Raw genomic sequence first — 16,458 nt, forward strand, 5'->3', positions numbered from 1 at the left:
ATAAAGGTGTATGGGTCTAACTGATAACAGTGCTGCATTAGAACATATGGGAAGGGTTTGCACACAGTTCAAATGACTACACAATCTTGTTTAAAGGGTTTTTATATTTGAAATAGACATTCAACCAAACACATGAGTCAGGACATTAAAACAATCGGTTATCATCCAGTGACGCGACTGTGGAAGAAGGAAAAATAATTAATTAGTGTCTTATACAGTACATATATTATTGAATACCCATACAGTACTGTTGTTGTGGAGAGGATCACTTACCAGACAGGAAAGTCATGGAGAACCCATAACTCAACTGAACTGTGTGAGTGGAGGTCATTAAAGTTTCCACAGAGACCACACAATTTGCCCGAGTACCAGAGAGGGACTTTGACCATCACCATGGTAACACCAATCTCCATCTCCAACTCGGACTCCATCCCGGTGTCTCTCCTCAAGATCACTATGACATCCGACTTGTCCTGGTTCACACCAGATGACAGGGACACCCCCGATGACGAAGTGTAAGGGAGGGACACAGAGTGTCCGTTTACCTGTGGGATAAAACCGTGAGGTCAGACAATCATTTCTCAATGTTTCAGTTGATGGTTATTAAAATCCTCAGTGGGGTTATACCTTCACTAGTCCTTCCTGTATGACAACTGACAATCCACGCAGGAGGATCTCAAACACAGTGACAAGCCTGGAAGAGCTGCCATCACATTGTCCACGATAAGAGATCAGACTGAACCACTGAGCACTGGCCTCATCGCACAGTGACATCACACTGTAAGATAACCCGGGTTCCAAGTTCAGCTGCTGTCCGCCTAGTGTGGTGATGTGGAGACTGTCCCAGAGTTTACAGACTTCAGGTCTATCATGACAGCCCCAAAAGCCGTCCCTCAGAGGACACTGCTGCCCCGGGTTGCAGCCTGCTGGCTCACATATTACCCCACCCAAAGTGTGACACCAGCATATCTGTGTGCAGTCCTCCGTGTACAGCCTCTCATCCACCTGAGGGGAGAGAAAACAATTTCTGCATGTGAGATTTGATTGCAGATAACATGCTCCCTTGATAACATGCTTAGCATTTAATGTCTGTATGAAGCTTTTAGAGTCACCTTGATATATACATCTTGGTGAACACACCCACTGTAAGGTACCCACTTGTTGCCATCAAACACATTTCCATCGCTGCACTGACAGCCCTCAGAACAGACTGCTGAAGAACCAGGCTGGAGCAGAGCAGGGCATGAATTGGAGCCAGAGTCCACACACACACTCCTGGTCTGCTGCTGTCAGGACACTGGAGAGCTGGGGGCAGAAAATACAAATCATTCAGAATTCATCACATACTTTAAAGCAACTATCATCATGATTCACTTACAGCAAAGCGTGTTCTCTCTCCATGGGTCCACTGGTATTCCTTTAGCATGGCAGGCTGCAGAATATGCTTCCAGCAACAGACAGGAGGTCATGTGCCCTGCCCCAGCACAGACAGCCCTAATGCACATCTCTCTGTAAACATCACGCTCCACACCACTGTTCCAGCAGCGCCTGAATTCTATACTACTGTTCAACAGGAGATCACAGATCATATTTTCATGCGGGGACAGGGTGCACTCGTCACACTCACAAGTGTCACTGCAGTGCTGTCCAAGAGCTACGACTGTCCAGGAGCTCTGCAAACCTTTCAGTGAGACGACCGTCTCTCAGTACCATATCATCGTACTTGTCTCCGTTGAAGTTCCCACAGAGGCCCGAGGCTGCGGCGTCAAATACCTGAGGTACAGTTAGCCTGAGGTACTGGGTAGAGGACAAGTCGATTCCCACCCCAGATGGTGTAATGATAATGAGTCTGTTGCCAACTTGGGATGCTGCAAGTTTTCCATTGTCAAAAGGAACGCTGCGTTCTTCACCATTCACCTTAAATGAAATAGCAGTTTGAGTTTTATAAAGTCTTTGCAGATTTAAAATCGCATTCATACAGATTTAAAAACTTACATGTAATTTCCATAGAGTCTCAGGGTTAACAGACACTTCTAATGACTGCCAATGAAACACCAGTTTGCTTATTGTGAAAATGCCATTACTGTCCTTTTTAAAGCTAAGTAGCAGAGAATAGTCATGTATGGTTTTAGAGGTGAGGGCGGACACTACATAGGTGCAAGCACCGTGGTGAGGAAGAATAACACTGTCTAAGTTGATGTAGCCAAAGTCAGCAAAAACTTTGCAAACACCATGCTGCAAAACAAAGCCATCCTTTGCCAAGCAGCTTTCCATGGAACTGCAGGCCACGTCTCCTGTTACAGCTGCACGTTTGGCAGCTTTTCTCAGAGTAGAAGTGTCCAGCAGGGTAATAATGTCCGTCACGCATGCAGCCACAGTCAGAAAGCAGCACACATTGGCCATCGCTCAGGACATAGCCAGGGTCACACTGGCAACCCTCCTCACAACCGCCACTGCAGTTTGCTGGAGAGGACAGCTCAGCACATACAACGGGACACCGAGGTCCACACAGCTCATAGTGGCTATTCTTAGGGCAGGACATTTATAGGACGTCTCATTATTTTACTCTTATTTGTTCTCCACAAGGATTGCAGGTGCACATCAAAAAGTAACCTCGGTCAGTATCATAGGACATAAAACATGTATTATTATCATCTTCATAAATACCAGGGAAGGGAAGACAAAGCAGATAGAAAAAACGATTTTTATTTTTACCAAACACAATCATTGTACTTCGATCCTACAGACATTTTCTCCATACACCCACCCATGCTGTTTAACTGTCAATCCCACTGACTCTAATGGTATAAATGTATAATTGTATGACAGTGCAGAGACTGAAAACTGAATCTATGTGGCTAAAGCGTGAAATGTGTTGTTCACCTTCCACCTATAATAAAAACACTGATGGAAGGTCAAATTAGAGGCAAATAATAAATTAACTTCATGTTCAAAAAAAAAAAAAGGGTCATAATTAGCTATACAATTAAACTTTTATGTGTGTGGTGCTTTCCAGGTTTCTTCTGTCATTCCCATTTTTATTGTTAAGATGTTATTGATTTTCTTTTTTTTGCATTTCCCTTCGCACCAAGTTCAATGTTTGCTGTCGTGCATAGACTGTTCGTAAAAGCCTGAATAATCAATAAAGAATAAGTGAGCCCTTGTGTACTTTTCTCAGTGGTAGTGCTCTGAACCAAGACAGAGAAACATTCAAATTAAATCAGCTTTGAAGTGTTTGCTGTGATAACCAATAAAAAAGTAACTTGTACTCACCACAGAAAGTGTCACTCCTCCAGTGTCTGATGGGCACCTGAGCTGCTTGGCAAGCAGCAGCATAAGATGCAATGGAATTGCAGAGTGCTGAATAGTGTCCAGCAAAAGAGCAGGAATCCACCACACAGCTGTGGAAGTAAGGCTGGGGGTTTAACACTGTGGCACATTCTGCAAACGGCCCGAGCTTATTCAACAACACGCCACAAAAAACACTGCCTTCAAAAAGCTTCTGTGCCTCAACAGGACAATGCTTCAGGGCAGACGAACAGTTGGACCTACAGGTCTCTGCTCCAGGAGACCTCCAGCTGTGGGCAAGCTCTTCAGTGGACATCATTTGCTCGTCCTGAGGGTCACTGTTTGCATTCCCACAAAGCCCAGAGACGGAGGAGCCATAACTGCTGGGGAGGATAATCATTAGCGTGCCGCTGTTATAGATAATCAGCTGTAATCCCACATCAGTGTGAATGATGAGCAATGTAGGTGTTCGGTGGGCATTTACATGGCCCGTCTGGTGAGAGTACGGCAAGGGTTTATACAGTCTGTCCATCTAAAAATGAAAAATAGGACACATGAGCATAAAGTGCAGTTGTTAATTTTAAAGACGGTTAATACAACCTTGCAGTATACTCACCAAAACCTTTGCTGGGTCGTCTTTTCTTACCACAACTTCCAAACCATAGATTGAGAGGGTTAAAGTTTGACTATGAAAAAGCCTTTTGTGACAACTTGCATCAGAGATCGTGATACTGAATGGTGTTAGTCCAGTCGGGTTGGAGCTAGTTTGAACTAATAAGTATTCACAACTGTCTCTGAAGTCAAATTTATGTCCATCAAAGGGTGTAAAATGCAGCCCGGTAACAATGGTACAGTTCTGGGGGTTTTCCGGTTGACACACCCGTAATGAAGCTGCTTGCAGACCATTCCTCCTGGGCACTGGGCCGGGCGGCAGTGGACCTCTCCAGTAGCTGGTCCACAAATACAGAGTTGACCCCAGTTGTCTGGAATCCAGAAAGTTGCATTGAGGCTGTAGTATTTGCCTCTAGAGTCTGTGCAGCCACACTGGTGTGAACGCACACAGCCCTGTGGACTCCTGAGGAAGCCAGGGTCACAGAAGCAGCCCTGAACACAGGCCTCATGACAGACAGTGGCATTCAATTCACAGGATGGAGGACAGGCTGAGCCACAGGTCCTGTAGTGGCTGTTTGGAGGACAGTGCACATCTGAAATGATTTATTTGAAGGTTATTAAAATATTTTAGCTGAACAGTATCCCAAATTTGAACTGCATTATCGTGCACTCTTCAAAGAGACTGCTTACCAGCTGTGATGCCATCGTAGTATCCATCTCTGGATTCCTCGCACACTAAGGTATATGCATTTATGGCCTGGTCAACATCTTCTGACAGTCTGTCACCCATGTAGTCGACTACACAACTTTCATAGAAGGAATTGGGATTGACATGACTATGACAGCGGGCCAATGGACCCTTCTGATCTATGATCTCTGCACACAGTCAGTGACTGGAGACGTCAGACATAGTTTCTGCTGGTAAAGTAATTTCATCGAGTTTCTGCTCCCAACCAGTGCAACAGTTAAGGTCACCATCAAAGAGCTTGCACGCCTGAGCAAGCGCCACACTTGTCTTAATGGGAAGGGAACCAGGTGTGGCTGCAGGATACTCATCCTGAATAGCACCATTAAAATTTCCACAGAGGCCACACCCTTTGCCCTTGTAGCGTGGATGCAGTGTAACAACAAGTTTGAAGTTACCCCCAAAGACTACGTGCAAACCAGCAAGTCCGTTTTCAGGAGAGTTTTGCCTTCGGTGTAAGAGACCTGGATTTTACCCTGCAGCAGATTAACAGGAATGTAAGGCACCAGACCATTAACCTGAAAATAAAAGGGAATACTAATAAGTTTTAGTTCTACAATCGGTACCGCAGTTCTAAGTTTCATTATAAAACAGATATTTACTTATATGTAAAATCTATATTATCATAAAAGAAAAACATATGCACAAGGTGAAGCAAAGAAATATCCAACTATGTGATCAATGCACACTACAAGCCAAAAATAAAAAGATTATGGGAATTCACTTTTATACATGAACTCAAAGCTATTGAGTTCCTCCCGCTCAGGATCTTACCCTTTTCACCACTGAGCTTAATGATGAACCAGTAAGCTTTTACAGTCACCACCTGTGTGGAGGATGCGACTCCACTGCCTGTGCACTTATTCTTCTTTGAAACACTGAAGGGCGTCAGAACACCTGCTGACCTTTTGCTGGCTGTGAACACATAGGTGCAGGTGCCCTCGAAGTCATAGCTGAGCCCATCGAAGGTGTGGTAGTGCTGCCCTCCCCAGGACCAACACAGACCCTGATGGCTCTTACACACAGGCACGCCCTCGCTCAGGGAGCATTTCTCTGTTTCATCACATTTTCCCCTCACAGGGATCTGGGATCTGCGCTGTATCAAAGATAAATATCAAATTTTAACTACACACAGTAATAATACACGAGCAGGCAGATAAGGATTTAAAAATGGTTCTTCAGTTTAAATACCATTCTTGTGGCATCCCATGATTCCATGGAGAACTGTACAACTGTGCAGTGGAGGACAGGAGTATTTCTCACAGACGAGAGGAGGCCCGCAGGTGCAGTTAACAGTGCAGTTTTGGAGAAGTTTGCTCTCAGAGGCCTGAAAAAAGGAACAAAATTTGAATAAGTGAATCAAAGAAGGTAAAATATATTTAAATAAGATTCCCTAACACTGTAAAAGAATGTATTAATCCATATAACGGTGTAAGACAGGATGAGGCAGCAAAACAAAGTTGAATTCTGACCTTAAACCTTGTTCCGTTCTGGACACAGCCACACTGCTCAGCTGGTACAAATCAAAAAAGTGATGAGTGTCACACATGCAACCTTCCTCACAGTCTCTGGGGCACTGCACTGCCACGCTAATCTCAGGGCACAATGAGGAGCAAACATTGGCACATTGGCTGTAGTGGCTGAACTGAGGACATTGATAAGCTGAAAAATAAAATGAGTGAAATTAAGTGTTCAGTATTTATGGTATTCATTCAATTAAAACGAAAGAACCAAGCTGATGAGACTTACCACAGCCTGTAGTGTTTGTCCAGAGGTCAGTCATCCCTCCTGCTTCCTTACATGCTGCATCATAAACCCACAGTGTCTCACACAGGGCCCTGTGCTGCCCCTTCGCAAGACAAAGTATCTTCATGCAGAGTGAGTAGTAATTCTGTGGATCCACTAAATGGTGACAAGAGGAGAATGGTCCCCTTGGGTGGGTGAGGAGGCCACAGTACAGGTCAGAGCTATACTCTGGCATAGGGGTCTGGCAGAGTTGACAGCTGCTGTTACATGTGTCGCTGCAGGAGGATTCATTAGACAACTTCCAAGATGGCCCAAAAATGTCAGGATCTGAGATCACAGTGCCATTGGGTAGCTGCAGGTCATCTAAGGGATTATCATTGTAGTTTCCACAAAGACCACAGGTAGACTGGTGGTAAATGGCAGGGCTCTTGACCTGAATGTGGCCTCGTAGGTCTGAAATAAGCTCGACTGACTGTGGGGTCTTGATGATGATCCAACCATTCCTCTGACGTACAGTGACATTGTTCTGGGTGAATGGCAGATTCTCATACACTCCGTTTACCTGGCAGAAATAGTTTTAAACATCAAACAATAAGCTGAAAAAGATAATTGATGATAAACAGTAAGTCAAATTGAAATGATTCCACAAATTACCTGAATCTTTCCAGGAAAAACTGTTGAGGCCTCAAAATACATTGTATTGACTTGCAGATTGATCTGCCTGCCTTCAAGGTGGTTGCCATGTGCAGTGATAACAACAGGCTTCACATCCAGGTTCTTTAGAGAGCATATCTGAACCAGAGTGTAGTTACATGAACCCTGAAATTCAAATGCCCGTCCATCAAACGTGGTGTATTTGGAGCAGTCAACAGAGCAGTGTGCCACTTTGGGTTTGGGGTGGCAACCTTGAACTCCCCTAATAAGCTTACACTCTTCATCCTCTCCACAGGAGACATTATGACAAGTCATGTTTCCCCCAGCATGACATAAACAGCTTTGTCTGCATGTAGACACCTCTTGTCCTGCCCTGAGGTACTCTCCATTGTGAAGGCAGCCACAGTTTTCTGGGTAGACACACAGGCTGCCACTGTGAACTAACCCTGCATCACAGAGACATTTCTCCCCAGTGTTGGGAGGCATCTCTACCGTGTTATTCTTCCAGCCGAGGCAGAGGTGAACAGAGGCAGAGCTTGTGTTGTAACTGGTACCGGAGGGACAGGACAGGACTGTGGAGATACAGAGAGAAACTGGTTACTAAGGGCAGAAAGACAGAGACATGCTGTAAAGGTAACGGTTGACCAGTGATGTATTAGTACCATCTAGTGGTCTGATAGTATCTTAAAAGGTTGAGGCCTCCCTACCAATGAGTCACAGCACACTGATTCTAAAATTATAACAAGACTTTTAACTTGCAATAAATACACAAGGGAACAAATCGGATCTGGAAGCAAATAATCACTATTCAGTTTCCTCATGTTGGATGATCAATATCAACAATCTGAGCATGATGAAATGTGTGCTTGCACAGGCCTTCTGCAAACTCTCCATATTTCATTTGGTGTGTGATGATGCTGAACTTCAAAGAGCACACAGTTACAACTGTGGAGGATATTAATTCAATTCACTGGCACAACAGAGCTGGGAGTAAATTAATACTCACAGCAGAATCCAGGGCTGCTCCAGGTGTAAACTGTAGCCTTGTGGGAAAGACAGAGAGCCGTATACTCTGCCAGGGAGTGACACAGTGCAGGCTGGAGACCTCCATGAAGACACAAGTCACTGACGCAGCGCTTGTAAAAGCTGGAGGGGTCCACTTTGGCATGACAGTGTCTGAATGGTCCATTAACCTGCAGAATTTTCCCGCAGGCGTCCGGTTCAGAGAAGCGGGCCAAACGCTCAGATGAACAATTCGGACAACTTCCTCCTAGACAGCCCTCCACACACACACCATGGATTCTGCCCACTTATCCAAGCTTTACCAAAATGCTCCTGCGTCCCATTTGCTGCGAGGTCGTCGGCTGGATCGGAGTTGAAGTTTCCACACAGTCCACAAGTTGAATTCACATATTTATGGGAGAGGCTAATGCTGACTATTCCCTCTATACTGAGACTAAATTCAAAGCCCGTGTCTGTGTAGATGTAAGTGTGAAGCCCCAGAGAGAAAACCAGCACAGTAGAGTTAAAATGATATGGGATGTTCCTCTTGACACCATCAACCTGTAGGGGGGGCCAACATTACATTTGAAAGTCAGCAAAGTGTAACACACTTTCAAAAAAAACTCTGCCAACTTTGCTTTAATTGTTAGATTATTTGAGACCTATTGCAATGTCAAACCTGCTTTTGGTGACATGAAATTTTAGAAAATAGGTAAGAAATAAACAGCAACACAATGATTACAGCACTTACCTCAATGTTCTCAGTGTTTTTGCTGTTCAGCTTCACCAGCACACCGCTCACATTTACGAACACATGACGTTCTGACTCTAGGTGTCCATCTGTCTGCACATGAACTTCAATGGCATCCAGTCCTCGTTTCCGTCCACATATGCCCAGCAACTGGTACTGACAGGTGCCGTGCAAATCATAGTCATGGTGGTCAAAGGTGATCACACGATGTCCGGTGTACACGCAAGTCTTCTGCGAGAGGGGGACACAGGTTCTGACTCCATCTTGAAGACCGCAGTATTCATCAGGGCCACATGAATCTGAATGGCACCGCATCTGGGGGGTGTGGGGGGTGTGGGGGTAACAGACACACTGTTCAGTGCACCCCTTATCAGCCCAGAAGGTCTGGTTGCTGTGGTAAGTGGTGCCGTTGGGAGTGCAGCCACACTGGGACAAGGGGACACAGGCATCACCTTCCTGGACAAACCCGGAGTTGCACTGGCAGGTCTGCACGCAGGCCAGGGTGCAGGGGTTTGAGGCGGATGGGTTCTCACAGGTGGCGGGGCAGGCTGTGCCACAGGACTCATAATGGCTGTTCGGTGGGCAGGACAAAGCTGATAGGAGACAAGAATAACCAAAAAAAAAACATGGTGAAGAAACTGCATATATTTTAACACAAGCAGCTGCTGGGGCGTTAAATATAATAGGTGAGATTAGGTATAATTAAAACAGTGGTATTTAGTCATGTGAAAGAATATCTGCATGTAAAAATAAAAACATACAAGACACCTGAAACAAATTATTTATGTGTTGACTTGTATGACATTTTAAAATAGTTTAAATTTCATAACTTAGCTTCACAGTAAGAACAATGTGCTTACGACAGAAGGTGCTGTTCCTCCACTCTGCGATCTGGATCTGAGCGTTGCGGCAGGAAGCAGCGAAGGCCTCCAAGCTCAGGCAGAGGGTCTTCTGAGTGTCATTACTGGAGCACAGGTCAAATATGCCAACTCCTATGGAGATGTTAGTGTAGTTTACAACTTCCAAGCACATGTGGAAAGGACTCTGTGGTGACCAAATGCACTCGTGCAGAGAGATCCATTGACTGGTAACATTTTCCAGACGAAGCTGGTCAGCAGAGCAGCGTGGGCATGCAGCTCCGCAATCTGCTTCACACCGAGTGTCCTGATCAGGAACTCTCCAACTCCAGCCAAAGGCGGTAGCATCAACTACCTCGCCCTGTGGGGTCCTGAGGTCATCCTCTTTGATGCCATTGTTATTCCCACACATGCCCCATACCTCAGCTGCACTAGAAAGGAGGATGGTGGCAGTATGAGACCAGTCATACTTAATTTGGATTACCCGATTGGTATCCACGACAACAAAAATGCCAGTATGATTGATCCTTGTCCGTCCAAACTGTAGAGTCACAGGAAGTCGCTTTTTCTCTCCATTTATCTGTTAAGAGCACAAACATGTTGTATTCTATTACTTCAGATTGAATTCTACCTTCATATTTGTGGAAAACTTTCCAACTTCAGTGCATCTACTTTACCAAAAACCTACATACAACTATTGCACGTTTCTATAGTTAAATGATATATTGAAGAAATGATAAACTGACAGACTCCAAATTCAAACTTACCCAAATATAGCCTTTTTCCCCTCTGTAGATAGTAATATTGTCTTGACCCACTTTGGCATGAATAGCTTCAAGAGAGGACCCGTTGTGCGTCTTGTCTTTCTGCATCCAAACCCAAACTGAGTTATTCTGACTGGTGTCATTCAGCGTATGGACTAGGGTGTAGGTACAGTTTCCTTGGAATTCAAATGCCTTCCCATCAAAAGCGTAGAAGTGGGTGCCTTCATGCACCCAACACTGGGTTTGCTGAGGTTGGCTCTGGTTAGCACAAGTCTGTCCATTCTCACAGATTTTATAATCATTATCTGAAACAAATAAAAGTGAAATAAGTATATTACTGTCAGTTTAGGACAAATGAGCTGGAAATGTCTGCAGACAATAAGCACATATAAAACTGCTGCTGTAAATAAATGAAGTTGGAAAAAAAAGTTGCTGCATCATCATTTGTGACTGACAAGAGGTGCAATCATTCTAAGGGCCTCCAGGCAGACAGGTTCAAGATGACAGGACAGTGCAAGAAATAACTAATTTGTGGTGTGTATGAGGTGCAAAAAAAAAAAAAAACGCCTTTACAGTAAATCAAAGTCTCTTAAAATTGTATAATATGAGGCTAGTGTGTTGCATGGTGCCGCTGAATGAAAACAGTTAGCCTGTGAGGAAATGTCACCCAACCCGGCAGAACCAGCTGGGCCTACCTTTCCTTGCACAACCCCAGGTATTGTTAAGGGTGCAGCTCTCTCCCTCGGGGCAAGAGGCTGGCTCACAGCGCACGGTCGAATTGGCAGAGCAGTTACACTTCTCGGAGCATCCCTCAGACCATAATATCTCCCCAATCTGGAGAAAACAGTGACTCACAGCTGGTGCGTCTTATCCAGCTATTCTCTAAACACCAAGCAAAACAACAAGCACCCAGTATAACACAAAGGCCTGTGATTAGTCATGTGTCACGCATTTAGGCGAGGCATACATTTGGCCGAGACATTAATGAGTCACATTAACGGTGCATGGATTAACCAAAATTATATCACATGTTTGTAACTGAATGTGCAGTGAGGGTCACATGTAAATGTGTCAGCACGCCCTCGGGGCAGCAACCGATTTATCAGACGTCAAACAAAGCAGCAATATTCAGGTCAGATCTCACCCCAAGTATTTAGTGTCACTGCATTAAGAGGGAAATCATACATTCATTATCATGATAAAAGGGAAAATGTACATACAAGTTAGTATAAGCCAAGTAATGTATAGCTACTTACCTCATAGTCGTGCCCATGATAGAAACAGCCACATTGCTCAGGTTTGATGCAGTCATTTCCATTCTGCATGTATCCAGACTCACACTGACATCCCTCATAACAGGGCCACGGACAGTGGATATCAGATGAAATACCACAGGACTCAGGGCATGCACTGACACATATACTGTAGTGAGAGTTTTCAGGGCATGAGAGTGCTGTAGGAGGAAAGAAAAAAGTTTAGATACTGTGCAGAGTGCATCTAGTCTTACATCAATCTTCCAACTTCATGGTATGGGGCTTGCCAAAGTTCTACTAGTACAACAAAAGCATGTGTGCAGACCTGTGATTTACTGGCACATCACCAAACTAATGAAACAACATGTGTAGAGTCAAGATTAATGATACTCACAGCACTTCTCACTCCTCCATGGTTTGACTTCAGCTCCTGCCCCTTGGCACGCAAAAGTGTATTCGCTCAGACTCCTGCAAAACAATTCTTCATTCCCATTAGAAATACACAAGTCATTCACACAGTTTTGAGAGAAGGGCTCTGGGTCCACAGCAGAGTGGCATCCACCAAATGAGCCTGCAGGAGAAAGCAGCGTGCCACAGATGTTATCAGATGCAAATTCAGCTGCCCTGGTACAGTTGCATGCTGAAGAGAAGTCACATTCTTCAGAGCAGTTAGTTCCATGAGGGGAAAGTGACCGGGAAGAAGCAAACAGGGAAATATTTAGTGCATGGCTGCCATTCGGACTCAGTTTCTCTTCTGTAGCAACAGCACTGAAGTTTCCACACAAGCCACAAATGTTTCTATGAGAGGCAGGAAATACTACTTGTATCAGGTGAGGCCCTCCATAATTGACAATGTAGTGGAAAATTGCACTGAACAGTGTCTAAGGTAGTGGAAATCCCCCTGACCAGGTGTCTCACTGCTGTGATACTGTCTACCTGACAGGATGGAACCCTTATTTGGCGGTGTCTCACTGCTGTGACCTTGATAAACAGGGTGCATGCCCTTATTTGGTGATGTTTTCTTCGAACTGCTACAGCGGACGGACAGACACAGATGATGATCTCATGTCTTTCAGGTCTTTTTTTCAGATTATGTTTTATGTAACGCCTCTTTGTATGAGTTCTGGCTTTTGTGAACTTGTGGCCAGTTCCATTTTGAGCACCCGTGCTTGTTGTGTAACCTCTGCAGAGTTTACTATTAAAAAGACTCAAAGGCAACTCCAGTCTGAGAATTTCATTATTTCAAATCTCAAGATGAATTTCCATCACAACAACAACCCCAGTGTCGACAACAACTCGAGTCAGCAGGCCAGAATGTAGTATTTTTACATGATCCAGTTGGACAGGAAGACTCCGCAGAGCACCGTCGATCTGAAAATTTAAATGTTATAGTCACAAACAAGTCACAGAAAGAAGAATGTGTTTGTAAATGTGCAATTCCTTACTTTTACTTTGCCTAAATGCTCCATCTCCAATGATAGGTTTACTCCATGGACCCTCAGGTGCAGCTCTCCTTTCTGAAGAGCAACAACTGGTTCAGATCCTTCCTCATCACAAACCTGGGAGAGAACATAACTGCAGTTTCCCATATTAAAGTCAAAGTTTTGTCCATCGTAGTTCCTGAAGTGTCTTCCACCCATGACTGTGCATTTAACAGGCTGTGATGCGTGACATGCCCTGTAACCCTCTTGGATGCCACATTTTGTTCCATTTGGACACGTGCTGTTGGCGCACTGCACCTTGTTGTGGCCCACACAGACACAGTGCAGCTGACAGCGCTCATCAGGGAGGAAGTTCTCATGAATTTCATGGTAGATTCCATTGTAAATGCAGCCACACTCAGAGTCGGGTACACATTTGCCACCACTATGGAAAAACCCAGGTCTGCAGAAACAGCCCTCTTTGCATGTCTCTGCTAGAGGACTTGGGTTTTCGACACAGTCAGAGATGTGACTGGAGCACAGTTGATATTCACTGTTAGGTGGACAGGTGAGATCTGAGGAGAAAGAAAAGAATAATTGTATTTTTCCAACTTAGTACACATTTAATATTAGGAAAACATTGTCTTTCAAAATGTTACTTACTACAAAAGTCGGAGGCCCTCCATTCATCCACTACAGCGCCCGTTTCTTGACACACAGCCACATAACTGGACAGAATTTGGCACAGTGTCGTCTGGTTACCATAACAGAGATCATCATAGAAATCTTGTGGATCTACGGTTTTATGGCAGCTCTGAAACTCTCCCTCTGAATCCAGTAACCTTCCACAGAAATCCTCTCCCTGATAAAGAGCCATATTGTGTGAATTGCAAACTGTGGTGTTATTAGGCACAGTCACACATTCACTGCTGGTTTGCCAGTGTGCAATGGCCTGAGAGATATCAGAATCATCATCAGATCGTCTTCTGGATTAGCATTAAAGTTCCCACACAGGCCACAGAGGGTGCCAGAGTAGATTCTTGGCATTTGAACAGTCAGGACGTCGGGGCTGTATGGCACAACAACACCAAAATCTGTCTGTATGCGCTTTGAGAGTCCAGTCATGAAGAGCTTTACTTTGCCTCGGCTCAACACAGATGGTAGACGAAGCAGCAGACCGTTAACCTGAAATGAGGGGAGGAGGGTTTACACTGCAAGTAGAGAAAAATAAATTAAAAAAGGAGTTTGTCTAGAAGTTCTGCTGCAAACAAATAAACATACCATAACTCGGTTACTCTAGTCATTTGACACCTCAATAGAATAACCAGAGATGACCATTTTAACACGTCGAAAGGAAACATTGGTAGCATCCATCATCTGGTTCTGCACCTCCATGTGGAAGTCTTTAAAGTCTCCCCAACTGGGACAGTGAGAAGTGAGCAGGTAACTGCAGTTTCCATAGACGTCAAACTTGTGACCATCAAAGGTGGTGTAGTGAGGGTCTCCTTTGGCTATGCACACCCCAGGCTCGTCCATGTGACAGTCCAACACTCCAACACTCAGAACCTTGCACGCTTCCCCATTCCTGCAATGAGACTGAGCACACGTAATCTTCTTGGAGTTGGGCTGGCAGACACACGTCTCCTGACACTGCTCATCCACCCAGAAGTTCTCCTTGGGGAGATAGTAGGAACCTTGGTGAAGACAGCCACACTTGCGGTGTGGGACACACTCCCCACCACTTAGTAAATATCCCGTTGCACTGGCTTGACTCCACACAAGGCAGAGTGCAATTACGATGGGCCTCTGGGTTACCGCAGGTGGCAGGGCAGGAAGAACCACAGAGCTCATAGTGGCTGTTCATAGGACATGCCATGGCTGTGGAAGGAAACACTCAAGTTGTTTAATTTTTTAACAATAACAAAGTGTTTTATAAAAATAAAGAAAATGTTTTAGACTCACGGCACTTTCCGATGGTTCTCCAGTTTCGGACTGTGGCCCCAAGCCTCTGGCAGATGTTGGCATAGACCGCCAAGACCTTGCACATAGAAGATGCCGCCTCACTGACACACAGGCTGTTTACATAACTAGTAAGAAATGGCTCAGGGTCAATATATGATTGACAAACTGCGAAAGGCCCAGCACCTTTCTGTAGCAGAGGGCAACAACTATCAAAAGAGTTGCCTTTAGTGCCAGGAATACGTTTGGTTTGGCTTCGAGTACAAACTGGACATGAGACACCACCACGGCAATCCTCATTACAGGACCCTGCACCACTGTTCACCACCCAAGGAAGATGAGGATTCACAGTCTGGGTCTCAGTGCTATTAGAGGCATCGGTGGAGCTATGACATGTGGCATTTCCACACAGGCTGCACACAGCTCCATACAGCTCAGGGCCGACTCCAACCTGAAGATGGTGCTTCCAGTCATACTGCAGAGCATATTTTGGTTTTCGAAGGAGAACAGAATGGTTCACCATCTTTGATAAAGCACTTCTGTTTGTGACCACAGTGCACCTCTTCACAAGATGCTGCAGCTGAAATGGAAAAAAAAGAAAGAGACGTTCTCATCTACAGGTTAGTGTTCCAACAGTTTAACACAGTGATCAAATGTTCCGGCAGTTAATGATACAAAGTGGCTCAATGCATACTTTTCTCACACATTGCAGAATGTAGTCTGTTCATGGCGCTCAGATAACGGCCCACTTCTGTGTCTGCTTGAGGAGGACGGAGCGGTGCACTATCAGACTGATGAGTGATGTGGGCCTTCTGGGAGAATTTAACGCCAGACTTCAAATCTCCTGAGTGAGCATTGTTATCTTCCTGCTGAGTCACATCACTGGAATCAAATATAGGTACAGACAGGCAGATATCCTCCGCAGAAGGCAGCACAGTAAGAGTTGAACACCTCTGTCCACTGTCATGACTGAAGTAAATAAGCTGAAGAGCATTGTCACTAGCAATGTGGATTTGATCTGAGGTCACAAATGGGATGACCTTCATAACGCCACCAACAAGAGAGACATTCTTGTGTCCGGTGCTGCTGGTGACGTTCAGATCAGAGTTAATAGGAGCTATTGCCAAGAGGAAACTAGAACGAATTCCTGTGTTTACAAAAGGGAAGGAAAATGTAATCCAAACTCCACTGAGAGACGGGTTTCAGCTCAGCAAAGCCATACAAACTATACCCAGCTGTTTGTTTGGAGCAGGTTAAACCAACTACAACACCTACAGCTTGTTGGGAATTTAACTCCGAGCCAGAAAGGCTGGTGTTGCTCTCGATGTAAACGCTCTGCAGCGCCCCCATGTTAAACTTAAGGACACTACCACTGGGGTACATATTGCCATTAAAGAGAGCATCCC

The 16,458-nt window shown here is 44.9% G+C and overlaps 3 protein-coding genes across 6 annotated transcripts; all 3 read right to left on the bottom strand.

Moving 5' to 3' along the window:
• Positions 1-84: 84 nt before the first annotated feature.
• On the bottom strand, positions 85-12,651 carry LOC118114136 (IgGFc-binding protein-like). Of its 4 annotated transcripts, XM_047341005.1 has the most exons (20): positions 12,067-12,651; positions 11,676-11,872; positions 10,423-10,724; positions 9,659-10,235; positions 8,799-9,391; positions 8,052-8,608; positions 7,046-7,617; positions 6,395-6,953; positions 6,118-6,307; positions 5,837-5,972; positions 5,551-5,741; positions 4,591-5,163; positions 3,905-4,493; positions 3,773-3,820; positions 3,274-3,668; positions 1,379-1,917; positions 1,113-1,305; positions 628-1,005; positions 274-545; positions 85-177 (listed from the first exon to the last, which is right to left on the bottom strand). In XM_047341005.1, the coding sequence occupies exons 7-12, from the start codon at positions 7,529-7,531 to the stop codon at positions 5,079-5,081; spliced, it is 1,647 nt and encodes a 548-aa protein (XP_047196961.1). In that variant the 5' UTR covers positions 7,532-7,617; positions 8,052-8,608; positions 8,799-9,391; positions 9,659-10,235; positions 10,423-10,724; positions 11,676-11,872; positions 12,067-12,651; the 3' UTR covers positions 85-177; positions 274-545; positions 628-1,005; positions 1,113-1,305; positions 1,379-1,917; positions 3,274-3,668; positions 3,773-3,820; positions 3,905-4,493; positions 4,591-5,078. The 4 variants fall into 4 exon arrangements, with proteins under 4 accessions (XP_047196961.1, XP_047196960.1, XP_047196958.1 ...); XM_047341004.1 differs by having other exon boundaries at positions 1,159-1,305; positions 3,274-3,820; XM_047341002.1 differs by having other exon boundaries at positions 3,274-3,820.
• A 192-nt stretch (positions 12,652-12,843) lies between these two features.
• On the bottom strand, positions 12,844-14,244 carry LOC118114137 (zonadhesin-like). Its single transcript, XM_035164394.2, has 3 exons — positions 13,757-14,244; positions 13,118-13,668; positions 12,844-13,043 (listed from the first exon to the last, which is right to left on the bottom strand). The coding sequence occupies exons 1-3, from the start codon at positions 13,968-13,970 to the stop codon at positions 12,915-12,917; spliced, it is 894 nt and encodes a 297-aa protein (XP_035020285.1). The 5' UTR covers positions 13,971-14,244; the 3' UTR covers positions 12,844-12,914.
• Positions 14,245-14,380: 136 nt separating this feature from the next.
• On the bottom strand, positions 14,381-15,626 carry LOC124852284 (alpha-tectorin-like). Its single transcript, XM_047341006.1, has 2 exons — positions 15,056-15,626; positions 14,381-14,971 (listed from the first exon to the last, which is right to left on the bottom strand). Exon 2 carries the CDS (start codon positions 14,942-14,944, stop codon positions 14,390-14,392), a length of 555 nt encoding a protein of 184 aa, XP_047196962.1. The 5' UTR covers positions 14,945-14,971; positions 15,056-15,626; the 3' UTR covers positions 14,381-14,389.
• Between the last annotated feature and the right edge of the window lie 832 nt (positions 15,627-16,458).

This window comes from Hippoglossus stenolepis, chromosome 8 (assembly GCF_022539355.2).
Source record: "Hippoglossus stenolepis isolate QCI-W04-F060 chromosome 8, HSTE1.2, whole genome shotgun sequence".
NCBI classification, from domain to species: domain Eukaryota; kingdom Metazoa; phylum Chordata; class Actinopteri; order Pleuronectiformes; family Pleuronectidae; genus Hippoglossus; species Hippoglossus stenolepis.